Source organism: Dermacentor andersoni, chromosome 4 (genome assembly GCF_023375885.2).
Source record: "Dermacentor andersoni chromosome 4, qqDerAnde1_hic_scaffold, whole genome shotgun sequence".
NCBI lineage: Eukaryota > Metazoa > Arthropoda > Arachnida > Ixodida > Ixodidae > Dermacentor > Dermacentor andersoni.
Window position 1 is genome coordinate 68,787,219 of NC_092817.1, and position 17,020 is coordinate 68,804,238.

The window sequence follows — 17,020 nt, forward strand, 5'->3', positions numbered from 1 at the left end:
CAAATGACCCACTGCGCTCCCGTAGTTTCGTTCGAGCTGCTCGGGACGCCCCATTTAGCTCCGCCACTCTCTCGGCCAGCTCGCCACAGTCCGCAAGCGCAGCTCCTATCTCGTCCACCCATCGACTGGCTCGTTCAAGGGAGCGCAAAGTCGAGCCGCGGGCGTGGCTAATGACGCTAACGCAAACACGCACAAACAAGCACCGGGCGCGCACGCGATGCGATTTCTTTACGACAGCGCCAGTCTAGTCTTCGATCCTCATTTGCCAAGAAGGCCGGGTGGTGGTGGCGGCGGCGATGGGAGGCCGCCTGCTCCGTACCGGCGCCGGCATATACGACACGCGCAGAGTCGCCGTTAATTTCCAAGAGTGAGCTTAAAAACGGCACCCACGCGCCTGCCGTGCCACCCTTCGCCAGCGCTGGGCTGTTGCCGACGGGTACCCTCTACTCCACTTTCCTTTCTTTCCTACATAATAACCTTGCGGAGAGGAAGAGCAGTCGTCAGAGGGGGTACGCGCCATTCTTTTTCCGGTATTAATGTGCGCATGGCCGCATTCGCATACTTACTTTTTGTTCGTTTGATTTGCACCTTCTTTCTCTCTCTCCTTCTCTCTCGTTCCGAAAGCTCGTATCTCTATTTATTGGGCTTCTCACATATATTGAGCAGAATCAAGTCGGTTACAGACTATTTCTTACCAAATTCTGACTATTGGCACCAACACCGGTGATTGCAGAAACAAAATAGAAAAACAGAAAGAAAAAATAAAGAAGGGCACAGCCAGATGAAAAGTATAAAATGAAAATTGCAGCCTGTGTTAATAGCAAGAAAGGACAAGACGATAGGATTCCGCCAGAGCAAAAGGTGCTAAGCAAAAAGCGAGAAAGAAGCGAAGAGGGTGTCAGGTCACTCCAAATCAATCGCTAAAGTTTTTGCCAACAGTGTAGGAAGAGAGAGAGAGAGAGCGAGCGAGCTAGAGAGAGAGAGAGAGAGAGCGTTGCCTCCGTCAGCTCGATAGTGTGAGAGGGAAAAAGAAAGAAGTGTGTAGCGCGGCTCCTGGGAGACGCGGAGAAACGCCTACGACTGGCAGAAATTGTAAAATCGAGAAAGGGAGAAAGGAAACTAAAAGGAGTGAGAGATATTGCTCACGCAAGCTCACGCCCGTGTGTAACAAGGCCTTTCATATCTGGCGCTGCCCGTAGGCCTTCTCCTCCCAGCGTCTGCATCCCGGTGGTCTTCCCGCCACCCTCTCCACGGAGGTCTGTGCGCGCAGTCTCTCCATACTTGAGGGTGCGACGAGGCGCAATCATCTTAAGTAGCTTTTCTGAAATTGCGTAGACCGACGGCTAGAGCCCGCGTTTTGCGTTTGCTGTTTCGCTGCGCGGGGAATCTCGTTCAGTTGCGTGCACGAGCTGTCGCAACCCCCTCACCCACCAAGCCGCTGCGTCTTGCTTTGTTTTTTTCTCGTATTGTTTCCCTTTTTTACCCTCCGACGGTCCTCTGTGCGTCTCCTTTCCTTCCTTTACGCCAATTTCTGCCGATAGCTTCTCGTCTTCGTGGCTTGTTTTCCTCATCGAAAATAATCTAAATAGAGCGGAGCTGGGTCATTGGGTCGAACGACGCCGACCCAGAAAAAAAAAGGGCACTATTGCTGACTGTTCGTGCCTTCCCCCTCACCCCTCCCATCACTCACGCACACACGCACAACGAGCCATTATACACCTCTACTCTTTTCTTTTTAACTGTATCGCGCCCACTACGAAGCTCAAAAGGGAACGCTTATTCGCACTTGGCAAAGTGCGCTATAAGTGAAAGAGTCATCTCAGCGGTGTCGCTGACGTCAGGTATCGGGCGCGCCGTTACAAGAGACCTACTACAGCAGACACTAAGCGGTTCTGTCTGGGCTTCCTTTTCGAACGGTTACATAAAAGGTCGCCTCGTATTTGGCGGCTCGGAGATGACTGCAGACCGTAAACCGAAAGTGAGGACGCTGTTTCGGGCTCGGATTTTTGTTTTCATTTGCGTTCTTGCGTTCTTGTTTTCTCTTTTTGTGGTCTTTAGCAGCGATCCCGTCATGTGAGCGCGGTCTTAACGGAGATAGAGAGCGCGGCCCGCTGTTACGCCGCTGCCGTTGACCGGTGGCGCGAGGCGTCAGCGTCTGTTTTTACGGACGGCTGCTCTCGCCCAAGTGGTGGCGCGTGGCGGCAATCTGTTCGGCAAGCGTAGATTGTTGCGCGCTTGACGACTGTCGTTGCAAGTCACGTGGTCCTCGATAAACGCACCATGGTCGGCCCAGTAGCACGCCGCGACAAATGGAACGAGCGCGTACGCGCTGGCTCTTTGCTTGTTCTATACGTATGCGTCATGTTCAGTTCCTTAGTGGACTTTTTCTTTTTTTTTTGTCTCTCGTAAGTTTCCGTATAAAAGCGGCTTCGTTTGCTCGAGCCCTCTGCGGTAGGCCCGCATATACAATGTGGGCACACGGGAGAAAAAAGTGCAGTTTCCTCTTCATCACCATCATACTTTATGTACTCCGTAGGAGGAAGGAAGGCCTCTCGGTAGCTATTTTGAAGGTGAAAAATTCAGCGCGAAACCTAGGACAACCCATAAAGAAGAGCCGAGACAAGCGACTCGTGTGGGTTGCCCTGGGTTTCGCGCTGAATTTTTCACCTTCAGAATGCCATGTACCAACAACCCCAACCGAAAATTTATGGACTACCGGTACCTATTTGCAATTACTCATGTACTTTGGCATCTGGCTCCATGCTGTGTCCGTCCTCGACTGTGTGTCTTGGCACCTCTTTTGCTTATCTACTATACCTCCAGTTATCTACTCTGCCCATTACACTGCCTGCCCAACTCTTCCTTGCCTTTATATAAAATAAATGCAAGCTACCCCCGTTAGCTCTTTCATGACGCCACCTGTCATTATTTCGATTGATTTCTGGTTGTGCTTTCCGTAACTTCCTTCTCGAGTTTCTTTTTTAGCCTCCAAGTTTCCGTCCGTATGTACTCGTAGTTCTCTTAAGGCGCGATGCAATCACTTCACACTTTTCTTTTCAAGAATAGCGATTATTCGCCACTAAAGACTTGTACGTGCTTGTCTTATGCGCTCTGAGTAATTTTTATTCGATCGGAAATTTCCTCTTGATCCCGATCACACCTGACTGTAGGCCGAAACAAATATATCCTTGCAAACTTCTACCGACTGACTGCACACCTCGAAGTAAGTTTTTAAACAAAAGTTAAACAAAAGTGGATGCCTTGGTTTGTTGGTAGTGCATTGCTCATTGGTAGTGCATTGGTAGTATTGGTAGTGCATTGAGCGTGATAACAACAAAGACATACACAGAGATGAGCACCACGGCGCCCTACATAGAACAAGTTTATTTGTAAAAATTTGTATTTTTAATTTTTAATTTTTGTTGTTTGACTTCATGCGCATGGGCTCTGGCTTTAACAATAATGACATAAAGTGTATATAGATGCAGCGCCGTTTTTTCAAATAAATTTGTTGGAAGTATAGAGCAACGTTGTGTTTATTTCTGCGTATGTGCTGTTTTCGCGCTTTTGTTTTTCTAGCCATGTCATGCAATATTACCATAATAGAGTGCATATTAATTTTCTAACTTTGACTTTGCCGTCTGAGGTAATCATTCATTCACTGATTCATTCATCCTCCTCAGTTATTCTTTGTAAGGCATATGCAGCGTTGTTCACCAGGGCACTGTCGTCTGCAACTATAGGTTGCTGATGTGCCGAATATTTAATGCAAGAATAATTTGGGCATCCACATGAAAATAGCAAGGAGCTACAGAGATTACCAATACGGGTCCACCGGAAAGGAAGCTTCGCAGTTGAGAATAAATTCGTCCAGGTGCGGGTATCAAACCGGACACCACCGAATATTTAGGGCCGTGTTCCTGCAAGCTGATCTAACGAGAAAGATGAAGTAAGGAGTGAAAATCTGAGCTAACAAGGAGCCTAGCCAAATGGTATATGGCGCTACAGTAAATTAATCGAAAATTCTAAGCAGCATCCCTGCGACCTCTATTTGTAGCATTGTGTTAGGCTGTCAGGGGAATGCCAACTTCCTCTTGAAGGAAACTTTCTCTACCCTGCGGAGTGAGAAGAGCAACAAATCTGATGCTTTAGGATTAACTCAATCAACACCTTGTTTTACGCTTCCCGGTCATTACATATACGGTTAGATCTCATGTGGCTTCTGTATATGTTTTCTTTTTATCCGGGAAATCACTAGATGACAACGTAAGCGAAAGGTGCTGTCAGATACGCGAAACTTTACTGAGCCAGCATGATGTAGGAAAAGTGGAACATTGAAAATCGTGTACCGAATCACAAGTGCTTATAATCTGTAAATAACATATCTTGCATACCATTAAATCCATTAGAACAGAAGCAATTTCTGACGAACAGACGGGAGAAACCATGAGTTGCCGTTATTTTGATGCTATGTGGCGAGTTACCTCGACAACTGGAGTAATTTAACTATTTGCCTAAGGAATGGACCCGCTTTCCGCATAAACAGTTATCATGCCAAATTACAAATTTATTTATTTATTTATTTATTTATTTATTTATTTATTTATTTATTTATTTATACAATACTGCGGACAAGAAGTCCAAGCAGGGCGAGCAAAAAACAAAGATGATATACACAAAAGAACAAGATGAAACAAGTGTGTAACACGTTTTTCACACAAATTGTTTGGTTGTAAGGTAGGCGATTAAGAAAAATTTTAACTTTGACTACATGGCAACCTTATATAGTTAAAGTAAGCAGCATGATCCTTTTTTTTTTTTATGCGAATGTTACCAAATTACCGAGGTCTGTCGTATAACCAAGGCAAAGTATTTTCTTTTTTCTGAGATGCAGCGCATCGTCAGTGATGTTAGCTAACATGTCAAACAATTACTAAAGTTCCTCGATAAAGCCCTGTCCCGTACACATACACTGAAGTAACCGCGCTCATCGCGAACGAAGCGGGGCTCCCGGCGCGCCAACTTCCACGCCTCGTGCCAGCTGTTACATCATTAGCTTATCTCCGCTGTCACACCATCGCAGCTCCAAAAGCGGCAACAGTCGTTTATAACCATGGCTGCTAGCCCAGAAGTACCACGGTGAATATCGCAGGCGTCGTTTTTCTTATTCTTCTTCCGTCCACTCGGCGAATCAAGAGGCGGCACTCCTGAATTCATGAGTTTAACTGAAGCAGCTTGGTTCTCGCTGTGCGCCTTGAGGAGGCCAGAAGCCCCTGGTGGCGATAAAATTGCCGTGGACAGGCACACTTTCTTCGTTCTTCTATATATATATATATATATATATATATATGGGTACAAGGACCCATAATCAGTGGGAACATAAAGGGAACTGTCCGGCGTGTATCTGGACTTTCGTCCGGCATGCCACAGCGAAGACAGGTGACGACGCGCGCCACTGACCACCAGTCCTTATCAGAACGATAGCGTGCGACGCACGGAAACCGCCCGTCGGTCACTCTCTTCCGGCTCCAACAGAGTGATGATACAGAAGCATCGAAATGCACCAAAAAATGTCAAGAGACAGAAAAGTAGAGACGGAACCCTGCGTCGCTCTTCCCGTGCGGCACCCCACTATTGAGTCTCGGCAGCATCATTACGGGCCCTTCCCCCCCTGTCGCGCGGCTCGGTGTGGTCCCCCAACCCGGGTCTTTACAAGGCCGAAAACCTTCTTGCCGCTCGCGCGCCACCATAATGGTGCTACCCGCGCACACGCTATCTGCGGTTTATTCATGATTGCTCTTGGTCCGGCCGCGGCGGCTGTCTTATCGTGCCGGCGAGCTCCGCTCTTGGTCTTCATTTCCGGAGAATCGCCGCTCGGCTTCGGTGTCCCCGTCCTCCTTTCCTTTTTTCTCTTGCCTTTCTCAAGCTGAAACGCAGCGGTTGTAGCCACCGCCTCTCGCTCTCCCTCACCGCAGCGTGGCGTCGTCCTCTCGTTGAAATTTAATGAACCTACCGAGCGTCGCCCTCTTCAACAACCTCTCCTCTTTCCCCTAGCGTGTCGCTGTAACCGCGATAAGGGAAGAAGTCTAACGGCGCAACCGATACACGCAGGGAGCGCAGTTCGCCAGCTCCTTGCTGTATCACCCTATCCGGCGCGCCTAAGCGGCGAATGGCAAGCGAAAGCGCAACGGATGCTTTTAAGCCGCTATGAACCTCGTCCGCCTCATCTTTCCTTTCGTGTCTTTCACGTAATGCTCTATTTATCTTCTTTCAAAATATTTCACATACTCGCGGGCGCAAAAGTGTCGTCAAGCGGTAGCGACGTAGCTGCCCTTAGTAGTACAGGGCATGCACGGTCAGATGAGTCGCTCACTTCATCATAACCTCCTAACAGCATAAAAAGAAGATAGAGACGCGAGTCTCGCAGCCTTTGTAGACGACGCCGCCTGGCGGTGGCGGTGCTAGTCTCCGCTATCTCGTCCCCAGCGCTGTTCACACTTGGACGAGTGATAGATTGGTGCCTCCTGAAAGAAGAGCCCCAAAAAGTGCACTGAGCGCGACGAAAATGTTTAGCACCCTGCCGTCCTTCGCGCCAGCTTTGCACGCCTATATAACATCGCAGTTTTCTCCTTCTCCTCCCGCTCGTTCTTTCCGCTACGTTGCCATCGCGCCCGCCCACCTTACTTTCGCGGTCGTCTCGTCGCCGCCCTGATTACCCTGCTTTCATTCCCTGCAGTGCACACGCCCACTTTCCACAAATTCTAGTCATTTCTCCGCTGAAGTATGCCAGTGGGGAGTACGGTAATGTCACGATTAACCCTAAAAATCCGCACTAAATATCTAGATTTGAGTCAGAAAGCAAAACCTCTGAAATCGCCACCCCACCGTCGCCTACAGAAGATAAAGCATATCTCGGAGTTTCTCAGACAAATGTGTTGTCACTCGACTGAGTACATGCTCTGTTACCGCTTGCGTGAAACTTCAAAGAAGATAAACGTTCCTTATCGGATGATTAATCTAGCGGGACTAAGCTACGGTGAAAGTGTATGCTACGCGAAGATGTCGTTCAGTCTGGCAAACAGAGCAACGATTATGCATTGTTTATGCCCCGATTCTTATTTTATTTATTCATATATAAATGTGTATATAGTATTATAGATTACGTCGAGGGAAAGAAGCATACCAACAGTGTGGTATCTTTAGTCGTGCGGTAATCACCGCGGGAACTTTTGCAATTTACTAACATACAAGCACTATTATTTCGACTCAGTCATTCATCAGCTGCAGCATTGTACCGAACTAATTTACAAGGTGTAGCAAAAGAACAGTGTGAGAGGCCGAAAAAGAAGTTTGAAGCATTGGCTAGTGTTATCAACACACGAAACAAGGGCTGGTGTCGTCGTCTAGATCTGAACATGATTGACTGAATGACTCCTTTTACGGGCCTGAAGAGGAGGTTTGTAAAACAAGTCCTCTGGCAAGCCTGATGAACGAGACAAGATTCTAAATAATCACGCACATTCGTTTAAGTGCGGCACTTCCAGAATTAACAAGAAGGATTTGATCAGGAACATAAATTTACCCCCCAACAAACTAGATCGAAGTAGTTACTATGACTATGTCGTAGCAACTTGCAACGTTTCGCGTCACTCGCTTGATCTTCAAAGTTTTCGGCTTGTGTGCTCCAGTATTGTAGGTACAAAAGCAGACAGGGCAAACGTCTCTGAGATCATTTAAAAAAAGCCACTGAATGTCATCGAGCACTAGAAATGCCGATAGGATGCCCTGCTCCGTATACGGAAGCTGGAATTATTCCTAAATGAAACATCCCGAGAGCTGTGCCTAGGCAGTTAAAGCCAGCATACTGCTCTGACCTTGAAAACAGTTAGCTCGGAAGAGAGGAAGCAAGACGTGATTTGCGACATACAGCCCTGAGTGTCACAAAAGGGTGTGACGCAGTGTCAAATATTGATGGTGGGGTAATTCGCACTCTCCGAACCGGAGGGGATGGGGCGACAATAAACCCACCCCGCGTGCGTTTAGTGAGGGGTTCGACTGCTGACCGGCGATAAGGTCCACGCCTGATCGACCGTGAACCAGAGGCATGAGACGGGAGGCGGACGTACCACTAACACATTCAATTTAATAAAATAAAATCATGTCCGAGACATAATGGAAAAAAAACATGCAAACTTCCAGTAGTGGGTCCTAGCTCGCGGAAGGCGTGCGGGTCACACAACACACGCCCTGACGCCACTCGCTCGACACTAAGCCCACCACGTGGGAGCTGCTAAGACTCGCGAATAAACAAAAGATACGCGACAAAAATGAAAAATACACGCGACAATAAATGCGGCAAACACTACACTAACAGAGCATACAAAAATTAACACGCGATGGATAAACAAATGAAAGATTAAATGCGATTAGAAAAGAGAGTCCGGCGGAAAGTTCTGAGAGCGGGCTGGAACACGAGGCTTAACTGTGGCGTGCTTGCCGAGATCCCGGTCTGAAGAGCGTCGGGCTGCTGGTACCTCGCTGCCGAAGATCCTGACGGACTTGCACCGTCTGTCGGTCGAACGGCGAAGACTTCGGCCTGGAGGTTTCAGCCTGCCGACCGCATCTTCAGCTGTCTCCCGGTGCACGACCACGCTGCTTCGTCTTCCAAACTGCTCTGCCGCTCCCCGAGCTGCCTCGTCCCTCCGTCGCGCTCAGGCGACCCACGTGACCAAACCGGTCTGGCGAGCTCGGGACAATGGGAAGCTCTCTTCCCCATCGCCGTTCAAGCGGCGTTGCTGCTGCTGCGGCAATGGCGGCCATCTTGAGAGGAGCGCGGGCATGCACTCTGTGACACGCAGTACCAAGTAGTTCCCATAACGCACTCTCAATGGCCACAGCATCGATGAACTAGATTAATAAAAGAGCAGCGAATAAGAGCTCGTAGTGGTTGGTCTCGCAGATCTGGTCGCTCAGCTTGACATTGCACGTGGCGTCTGGTATCAAGTAATGAACATTCAGGTACCTTGGTGAGTTGTTCAATATGTTTCGTTCTTTCTGTCAAGATCATCTTGATCGTCTTTCTGTCAAGACAGCACGGGGACTTGGCGAAATGTTGGCTTTATCGACATTTCTGGTTCCACCACTTATAAGCATTTCAAGCCACCATCTTTAAATTAACTTATGGGGTTTTACGTGCCAAAACTACTTTATGATTGAGGCACGCCGTAGTGAAGGACTCCGGAAATTTCGACCACCTGGGGTTCTTTGACGTGCACCTAAATCTAAGTACACGGGTGTTTTTTTGCATTTCGCCCCCATCGAAATGCGGCCGCCGTGGCCGGGATCCGATCCCGCGACCTCGTGCTTAGCAGCCCAACACCATAGCCACTAAGCAACCACAACGGCTGAATCGCCATCTTTCTGTTAACTTATGTCTTGTTTAGATTCCGTCAGCGTGGCAGTTCTGATCAAGACGCCACAATTCAATAGTTGAGTGATACGCTGAGTTTCAGATATTTCAAGGTGTACGATAACCTCTAATGTCTCTACACTTTGCAAGAACTGAGCGTAAGCTTTCTGAGTCGTTTCACATCCATCTATTTCTACCTCTGACATGACAACAAACCGAAGAATATGCACTCTTGACTACGTTTACTTTTGTCAAGTGCATTAACAATAGTGTCACGGTGTTGCACTCGTGTGGCTGGTCAAGCGTTACGTTCGTTCGTAAGCATGAAAGTTTCACATAAAGGATAATGGTATATCAGGATGAAATGCCGTCCTGTTCTGTGCAGTGTGTGTAGAATCGGATAGTCAGCATATAGCCAGATCTATTTCAAACAAAACAGTAAAAAAAAAGAATGATATGGAGACGCCCATCGTCAAAGGTTCTTCCTTAGATAGAATTCACTGAGCGTTCAGAGTTAGAGCTGAAGTGTGATGACGTGGTCGCCCGTGTTTGTATGTTTGCAGGACCCAAGAAGATGAAGACTACTGGTTCATCACGACGGGGTGCCACCGGTGCTGGAGGTGGGGGAGGGGGAGGAGCGGGTGGCAACGGCGGCGCCGCCAACCACCTGGTCCAGGGCGCAGGCCCCGGCGTGGGGCCCCACCCAGCCATGTCAGGCTCGATGCCGGGTCCCGAGTGCGCGGGCTGCCAAAAGCCCATCCGCGAGCGGTTCCTGCTCAAGGCGCTTGACCAGCTGTGGCACGAGGACTGCCTCAAGTGCGCGTGCTGCGACTGCCGCCTCGGAGAAGTCGGCTCCACCCTCTTCACTAAAGCCAACCTCATTCTCTGCAAGAGGGACTACCTCAGGTGAGCTCCGTTCGCTAATGTTTCACGCCCTGTATAATTATTGGAAAGGTGTATAGATAGCTATCACCTAACGTCACGGACGTAGGCTTTTCACCGCGTTAGTACCCAAACATAGTGGCCATGATGACGTCATTGCAGCATATCAGCTCTCCTTGCATAGTTTTGCTTTTGGACGGTGACTGCTTCTTACTACATTACCACTGTTATTAAAGTGTAACTAGAAGTAAAATGCACCTGTTGTGTTGCGGTATTGCTAGTTTTCTCGTTTACGCGGCTTCTCGACCTGCTAGTACCCCAAGATGGCGGCCACGGTGACTTTAATGAAAACTATCTATAGGAAGGATTATTGATCAAAGTGCTGTGCTGAAACTGCATACTTCTTCGCTCGTGACCACAGCTGTCATCGGGACGGGTTCAAGAGCACCTGCGCCATTTCCGCCGCTCCAAATTCAGTGAGATTTAGGCAAACATTTGTTTTCATTTCACTGAAAGGTTAAGAAAAAAATTGCAGTGACCTTTCACTTCGTAAACGCGGGTTACACGCAAGCGTATGGGTGCTATTCCCCTTTTAACACGAAAATGTTCTTGTAACTTCCTGTAACGGATGTGACGTTGGCATCAGCGCGCAAAATATGTTCTCTTAACAGATATGGCGCCGCCATCTAGGAATGGTGAAGCGAAGGATTGCAGCAGGACACTAACAAGCGCCGACAGTTAGCGCGTCGGTATACCCTCAGCGCAGCGGAGGCTATAACGCGGTGTAGCCTGGTGTAGGCGGTGTAGGCCTTCTGCTGATTAGACGACGCAAATTCCGCACACGGTTCGTCTTTCGCGTCCGATTAGCTTGTGACTCTTCGTCGCCTACGAAGGGCAGCTTCCACATGCCTCAGCAGTGCTTACACGCCGCCTACTGCATCGCTTGCGATGGCAACACCTAAGAACCGCTACGCTAAGCGGCGCAGAAAGGCAACGACGTCGACGGGCAAATCACGGCGAGAGACATGCCAGCGTGAAGCAGAGCGCCTTAGCACGAGGCCGGCTTGGCCAGCGAGTTTTGAACGTGAAGTGTTTTGTTTGTTTGTTGTCGTCTTTTCTCTTGTTTTTCTTTTGCTTTCTGTATTTATTTGTTTGCTTTATGATCTAAGCCATTGATCAGCATCCATGCAGAGGCCACTTAGCCATCCTTTTCATTAAAGCTCATTCTCTCGCGCGCGCGTTCGTAGCACACGCTGAGAACTCTGCTATATTAGTATCCCTAAAGCTGAGCGCGTCGCAACTCAACTGGCTGCCGAAGACACTACCGAACTGGACCAAAATGCTCGTACCTTCGCCGAAGCGACTCGGCAGCACGACGCCATGTGCCAAGCAGACTTGCAACATGTTCGCCGGCTCGCAAATTGTGCGGCTTTCGCTGCAGTGGACCGTGAGTTCAAGAGGTGATTTACTAAAAACTCCTTCGGTTTCGCTTGTACGGTTAGCGAACGCCTATGGTTTATGGGGGATTTGCACAGGGCTACGGCACGTGCAGTGCAGTGTCTCCGGGGAATGTTTCCCGGTCGCGAGTCGTTCGACAACTTTCGCTTGTGTGGCAATTCTCGAGGATGCCGCTGATGGCTACTTGCAATTTAATTCTTCACATACAATAAACATGCAACATCTTCTGTGACGACACACTTCACCTTTCGTGTACGACCACTTCCTATGAAAGAGAGGTCGATCATATTTTTGTGCATTGCGCGTAGACTGTTTGCATTGTGGCAGGCCGCCTAGAACATTATTCGGAAGTCACCTGGGCACGCCAAGCCCGTGCCTTTTGCCGGACTTGTTGAGCTCGTGCCCAGCGCTTGGCGGCGACTTCGGGGTCCGTCGACTGGCGCTCGGCCTCCGCCGATTGCGTCGCTGCTCCATCCTCTCTCGGCGCTCGGCCTGTCGAACACGAGACGAACCCGGTACGTCCATAGCGTACGCAGAACCCGTAGCAACTGCCAGATGAGGTCAACCTAGCGCGCCTCGCCTACCCTTCTCCTCCACGACGCTACGCCTCCTTTCTCCTTCCCCGCGTCGCTCAACGCCACCTCGACTTTCCTCTAGGTGGCGTTGCTTTGCCGAACGAATGTTGATACACATGGAGGAAGGAAAAAGAGAAGGGAGCACAGCGCAACGCGATTGAAGCCAAGGGTGTTGTCCCAAAATGGGACCAGAGATACAGGCACATTGTGACCAGAGATAGACAGGGCAGCCGAGCAGTTGCCGACCGAGCACACATCGATTAAGAACTACTCTTAAAATAAAGAACCAACTACCGGGCACCAAATTTCTCGACAAATCTTGATGCTTCCTCCGTGATATCGACGCAAAAGGTCACGTGCTGGGCCGACACTGAGCAATGCACTGAGCAAAGGGACTAGCATCACAGAGTGGCATCACAAGGCCGGCTGCGTGACGCAATGCTCTCTCCTATCTCTTTTCATTCTTCTATGTTGCTACACATGCAAAGAAGAACCCGCCGTGGTTGTTCAGTGGCTATGGTGTTAGGCTGCTGAGCACGAGGTCGCGGGATCGAAACCCGGCCACGGCGGCCGCATTTCGATGGGGGCGAAATGCGAAAACATGCGCGTACTTAGATTTAGGTGCACGTTAAAGAAACCCAGGTGGTCCAAATTTCCGGAGTCCTCCACTACGGCGTACCTCATAATCAGAAAGTGGTTTTGGCACGTAAAGCCCCATAACTATTATATTATGCAAAGACGAGACGCCGCGAACATGCACAGCGAGTATCGCGGCGTCTAAGCACAAACGGAAAGGGTGCGAACGCGGTCGCGAATGCTGGATTGATGTCGACGGTATGACGCCTGGTGCCCCGGCGCGCGATTCTGCCTCAACCTCCAGGCGCCTTCCTCCTCCGGAACTTGCTTCCCTCTCGGGGAAAAAGAATTATATCGCTGATTTCACAGCTTTCACAATGCATGCGAGTAAAAGTGCAAGTGGCATTGAACGAAGACAAAGAAATTAAACAGAGCTTTTGAAAGCTGGAAATGCCACATAAGCTCTATCATGTGATCCTGACACAATGCTGTGGCGATGTGAGATAAAATTATACGCACAGTGACGATAGGTATTTTTAAAGATATCATCACCATCAGCTTATTTTTATGTCCACTGCAGGACGAAAGCCTCTCTTAGCGATCTTCAGTTACCCCTGTCCAGCGCCCACTGATTCCAACTTTCGCCTGCAAATTTTATAATTTCACCATGATAGATAATTTTCCGCCATCCTCGACTGACTGTGCTTCGCTTTCCTTGGCACTCATTCTGTAACTGTAATGGTCCACTTGTTATCTGCCGTACGCATTAGTTACGTGACTTGCCCAGCTCCAATTCTTTGTCTTGATGTCAACTAGACTATCGGCCATCCCCGTTTGCTCTCTGATTCACACCACTCTCTTCCTGTATCTTAAAGTTACGCCAAAGATTTGTCATTCCATCGCTCTTTGCATGGTCTTTAACTTGTTCTCGAGCTTCTTTGTTAACCTCCAAGTTTCTGCCCCATATGTTAGCACCAGTAGAATACAATGATTGCACACTTTCTGTTTCAACGATAATGGTGAGCTCCCAATGAGGATTTGGTAATGTTTGTCGTATGCACTCCAACACACTTTTTATTCGTCTGTAAATTTCCTTCTCATGATCAGGGTCCCCTGTGAGTAATTGGGCTAATCCTGTACATACTCAAGAGGCTGACTGGCGGCCACGAATTCTTGTACCCTTGTCAGGCCATTGAACATCACCTTTGTCTTCTGCGTATTAATCTTCAACCCTACTCTCATACTTTCTGCGTTAAGGTCCTCAGTCTCAATCAATTGTTACAATTCAGTGCTGCTGAACAGGACAATGTTATCTGCAAACCGAAGGTTGATGAGATATTCGCCGTTGATCCTCACTCCTTAGCCTTCACAGTGAACACACAGGTTGAACACTTCTCATGCAGTGAGTAGCATTGAAGAGACTGTCTCCTTGCCTGACCCATTTCTTCATAGGTAATTTTCTACATGTGGAGAACCAAGGTAGCTGTGGAATCTTTTTAGATATTTTCCGAGATATTCACGTATTCCTACTGTACTCCTTGATTATGCAATGCCTACATGACTGCTGGTACCTCGACTGAATCATGTGTCTTTTTCATGATCTGTAAAGCAATATAGAGAGGTTGATTCTACTCCGCATATTTGGACGGATAGTAATAAATAAAGAAAGTAACAAAAATATTCAGATGTGTGAGGTGTACAAATCTCACTCAGTTCGATTGTGCGCATTCTACAGAACAGCAGGCGTATGTATTTGCATGTCACATAGAGCTTGCAGATACAATGCTTCTGCACATGAGTTTAGGATTCTGTTCACGTGGGCTAGCTGGTGTATTGCTTGTTCAAGAAAGAAAGAAAGAAAGAAAGAAAGAAAGAAAGAAGGAAAGAAGGAAAGAAAGAAAGAAAGAAAGAAAGAAGGAAGGAAGGAAGGAAAGAAGGAAGGAAAGAAGGAAGGAAAGAAGGAAGGAAGGAAAGAAGGAAGGAAAGAAGGAAGGAAAGAAGGAAGGAAGGAAGGAAGGAAGGAAGGAAGGAAGGAAAGAAGGAAGGAAGGAAGGAAGGAAGGAAGGAAAGAAGAAGGAAAGAAGAAGAAGGAAAGGAGAAGGAAGGAAAGAAGAAGGAAGGAAAGAAGAAGGAAGGAAAGAAGAAGGAAGGAAAGAAGAAGGAAGGAAAGAAGGAAGGAAAGAAGGAAGGAAGGAAAGAAGGAAGGAAGGAAAGAAGGAAGGAAGGAAGGAAGGAAGGAAGGAAGGAAGGAAGGAAGGAAGGAAAGAAAGAAGGAAGGAAAGAAAGAAGGAAAGAAAGAAAGAAGGAAGGAAAGAAAGAAGGAAAGAAAGAAAGAAGGAAGGAAAGAAAGAAAGAAGGAAGGAAAGAAAGAAGGAAAGAAAGAACAGTGCGTTGACTGGTACACAAAAGGCAAGAAGACATAAAGAACCACTGAACATGTATGCTAAGTTTCTATTTCAATTTTTGTATGTAAGTTTCACAACGCCAGCTACTGGAACAGATATGTTTCTGCATATCATATTGACCGCAAATAAAGACGGGGACAGCGGAAGAGAACCGCTGTCCCCGTCTTTATTTGCGGTCAGTATGATATGCAGTAAACACCAACTAGGCCAAACTGAAGTCCTTCTGAAGATATGTTTCTATTAACAACGTGCCATCGTAAGTTATTTTCTCAAGCAAGGACAGAAGTATCACGCCAGTAGCAGTGAGTGTCGAAAAGCCAATATAGCCGAGCAATGAATATGTCCGTAAAAAGTCGAAGTGGAACATATACTCATAAGTCACACAGATGCATATAGCTATCGAGCTCAGATAACAGAAGAAAAAAGAAAAGAGAAGCAGACAAATATATGTGAAATCGTTAGACAGCGGCCCAATGCCGACATGACTTATGAGCAAACGAATAGCACATCACTGGCAGAAATACCGCAGTCAGGATTCAATGCCGTGCTACAGTACGTACTTCCAAAACAGGTGCTGAAATTTCTAGATTACAGCCCCGCATGACGAATAAAACGGTAATTGTGTAGTCTATATGGAACATTCGGGCTTTCTTTTTTTCTCATCAATTATATTTCGCGCTTTTAGTATTTGTCGTGTTTATAACATTTGTTTTTTTTTTCTTGCCTTTATGTTGTTATGTGAAGTCCGATATGTTACTTTCTTCAAATGACAAGCAGTAGCCGGAAATATTTGTTAGTGCCAGCATCTTCTTCTTTCGCCATGCCTATAAAGAAACACCTTGTGTAGTCCTCCATATGTATATACGTTGTCCCATCTACGCATTCGTGCACTGAAGAAAGAACTTTATAAAAACAGACTTTTATTGTTAAAAAAATAGCTGCGTAGTTGTCTAAGTCTGTGCCAATTTGAGCCTGAGTAGCGTATACGCCGAATACATATTGGTTGCGCGGTTTTATTGTCAGTAGAAGCCGAAGTACTGCCACGCAATGACGTCACGACGGCAGGAATGCTATGTGAGATCCTGGGATGTCGAACAATCGCCGTACGGCAAAGTGCTTCGATCCAAAGATTTCTCAGTGGGCAATTGATAAGGAACGCATACCGAACACCCACGAGACATCAGCGCGTGCTCGCCATTCTTCCCATCCAGCTCGCATTATCTCCACCGAGCGTACGACGGCGCCCCGAACGACCACATATACGCAGAAAGGGCACACCGGGAAATTGAGAGGCCAATAGAGCGCTAGGCAGCAGCCACTGACGGTACAATGGATTCCACGGGCAATCGACCCCCTTTACCACCGGCGCACCGCTCACTATAATACGCGTACGGATCGAACTGCACAACCCGTTCGTGGAGTCGGTCACGACCGGCCGTTCGTATACACAATGATACAGTCGGGTCTGGGGGATAGCGATCTGGATGGGACCCGTTAGCTCGCGTTAAATGGGCTATGATGGTCGCGGGGACCCCGGTGCCTTTCTTCCACAGCCTCCAGAAGCTCCCCTTCTCTACCGCCATCTTAGTGCATAAAGTGCTGGGGGAAAGCGGCAGAGAGAGGGAGAAAGAAATCGCCCGCGAGCGCGCGTGAGCGCGCGCGTTATCTCTTCGGTCACGGAGGCCCGGCCAGGGATAGGCCCCGCGAATTAACTC

General features: G+C 48.1%; 1 protein-coding gene across 2 annotated transcripts in view; it reads left to right on the forward strand.

Annotated features, from left to right (window-relative positions):
* The window catches only part of LOC126536252 (uncharacterized), a 151,527-nt gene that overhangs the window by 82,588 nt on the left and 51,919 nt on the right, over positions 1-17,020 (forward strand). For both annotated transcript variants that reach the window (XM_050183145.2, XM_050183146.3), the window contains exon 2: positions 9,973-10,315. In XM_050183145.2, coding sequence (XP_050039102.1) covers positions 9,973-10,315 — 343 coding nt within the window. The remainder of the gene's footprint in view (positions 1-9,972; positions 10,316-17,020) is intronic.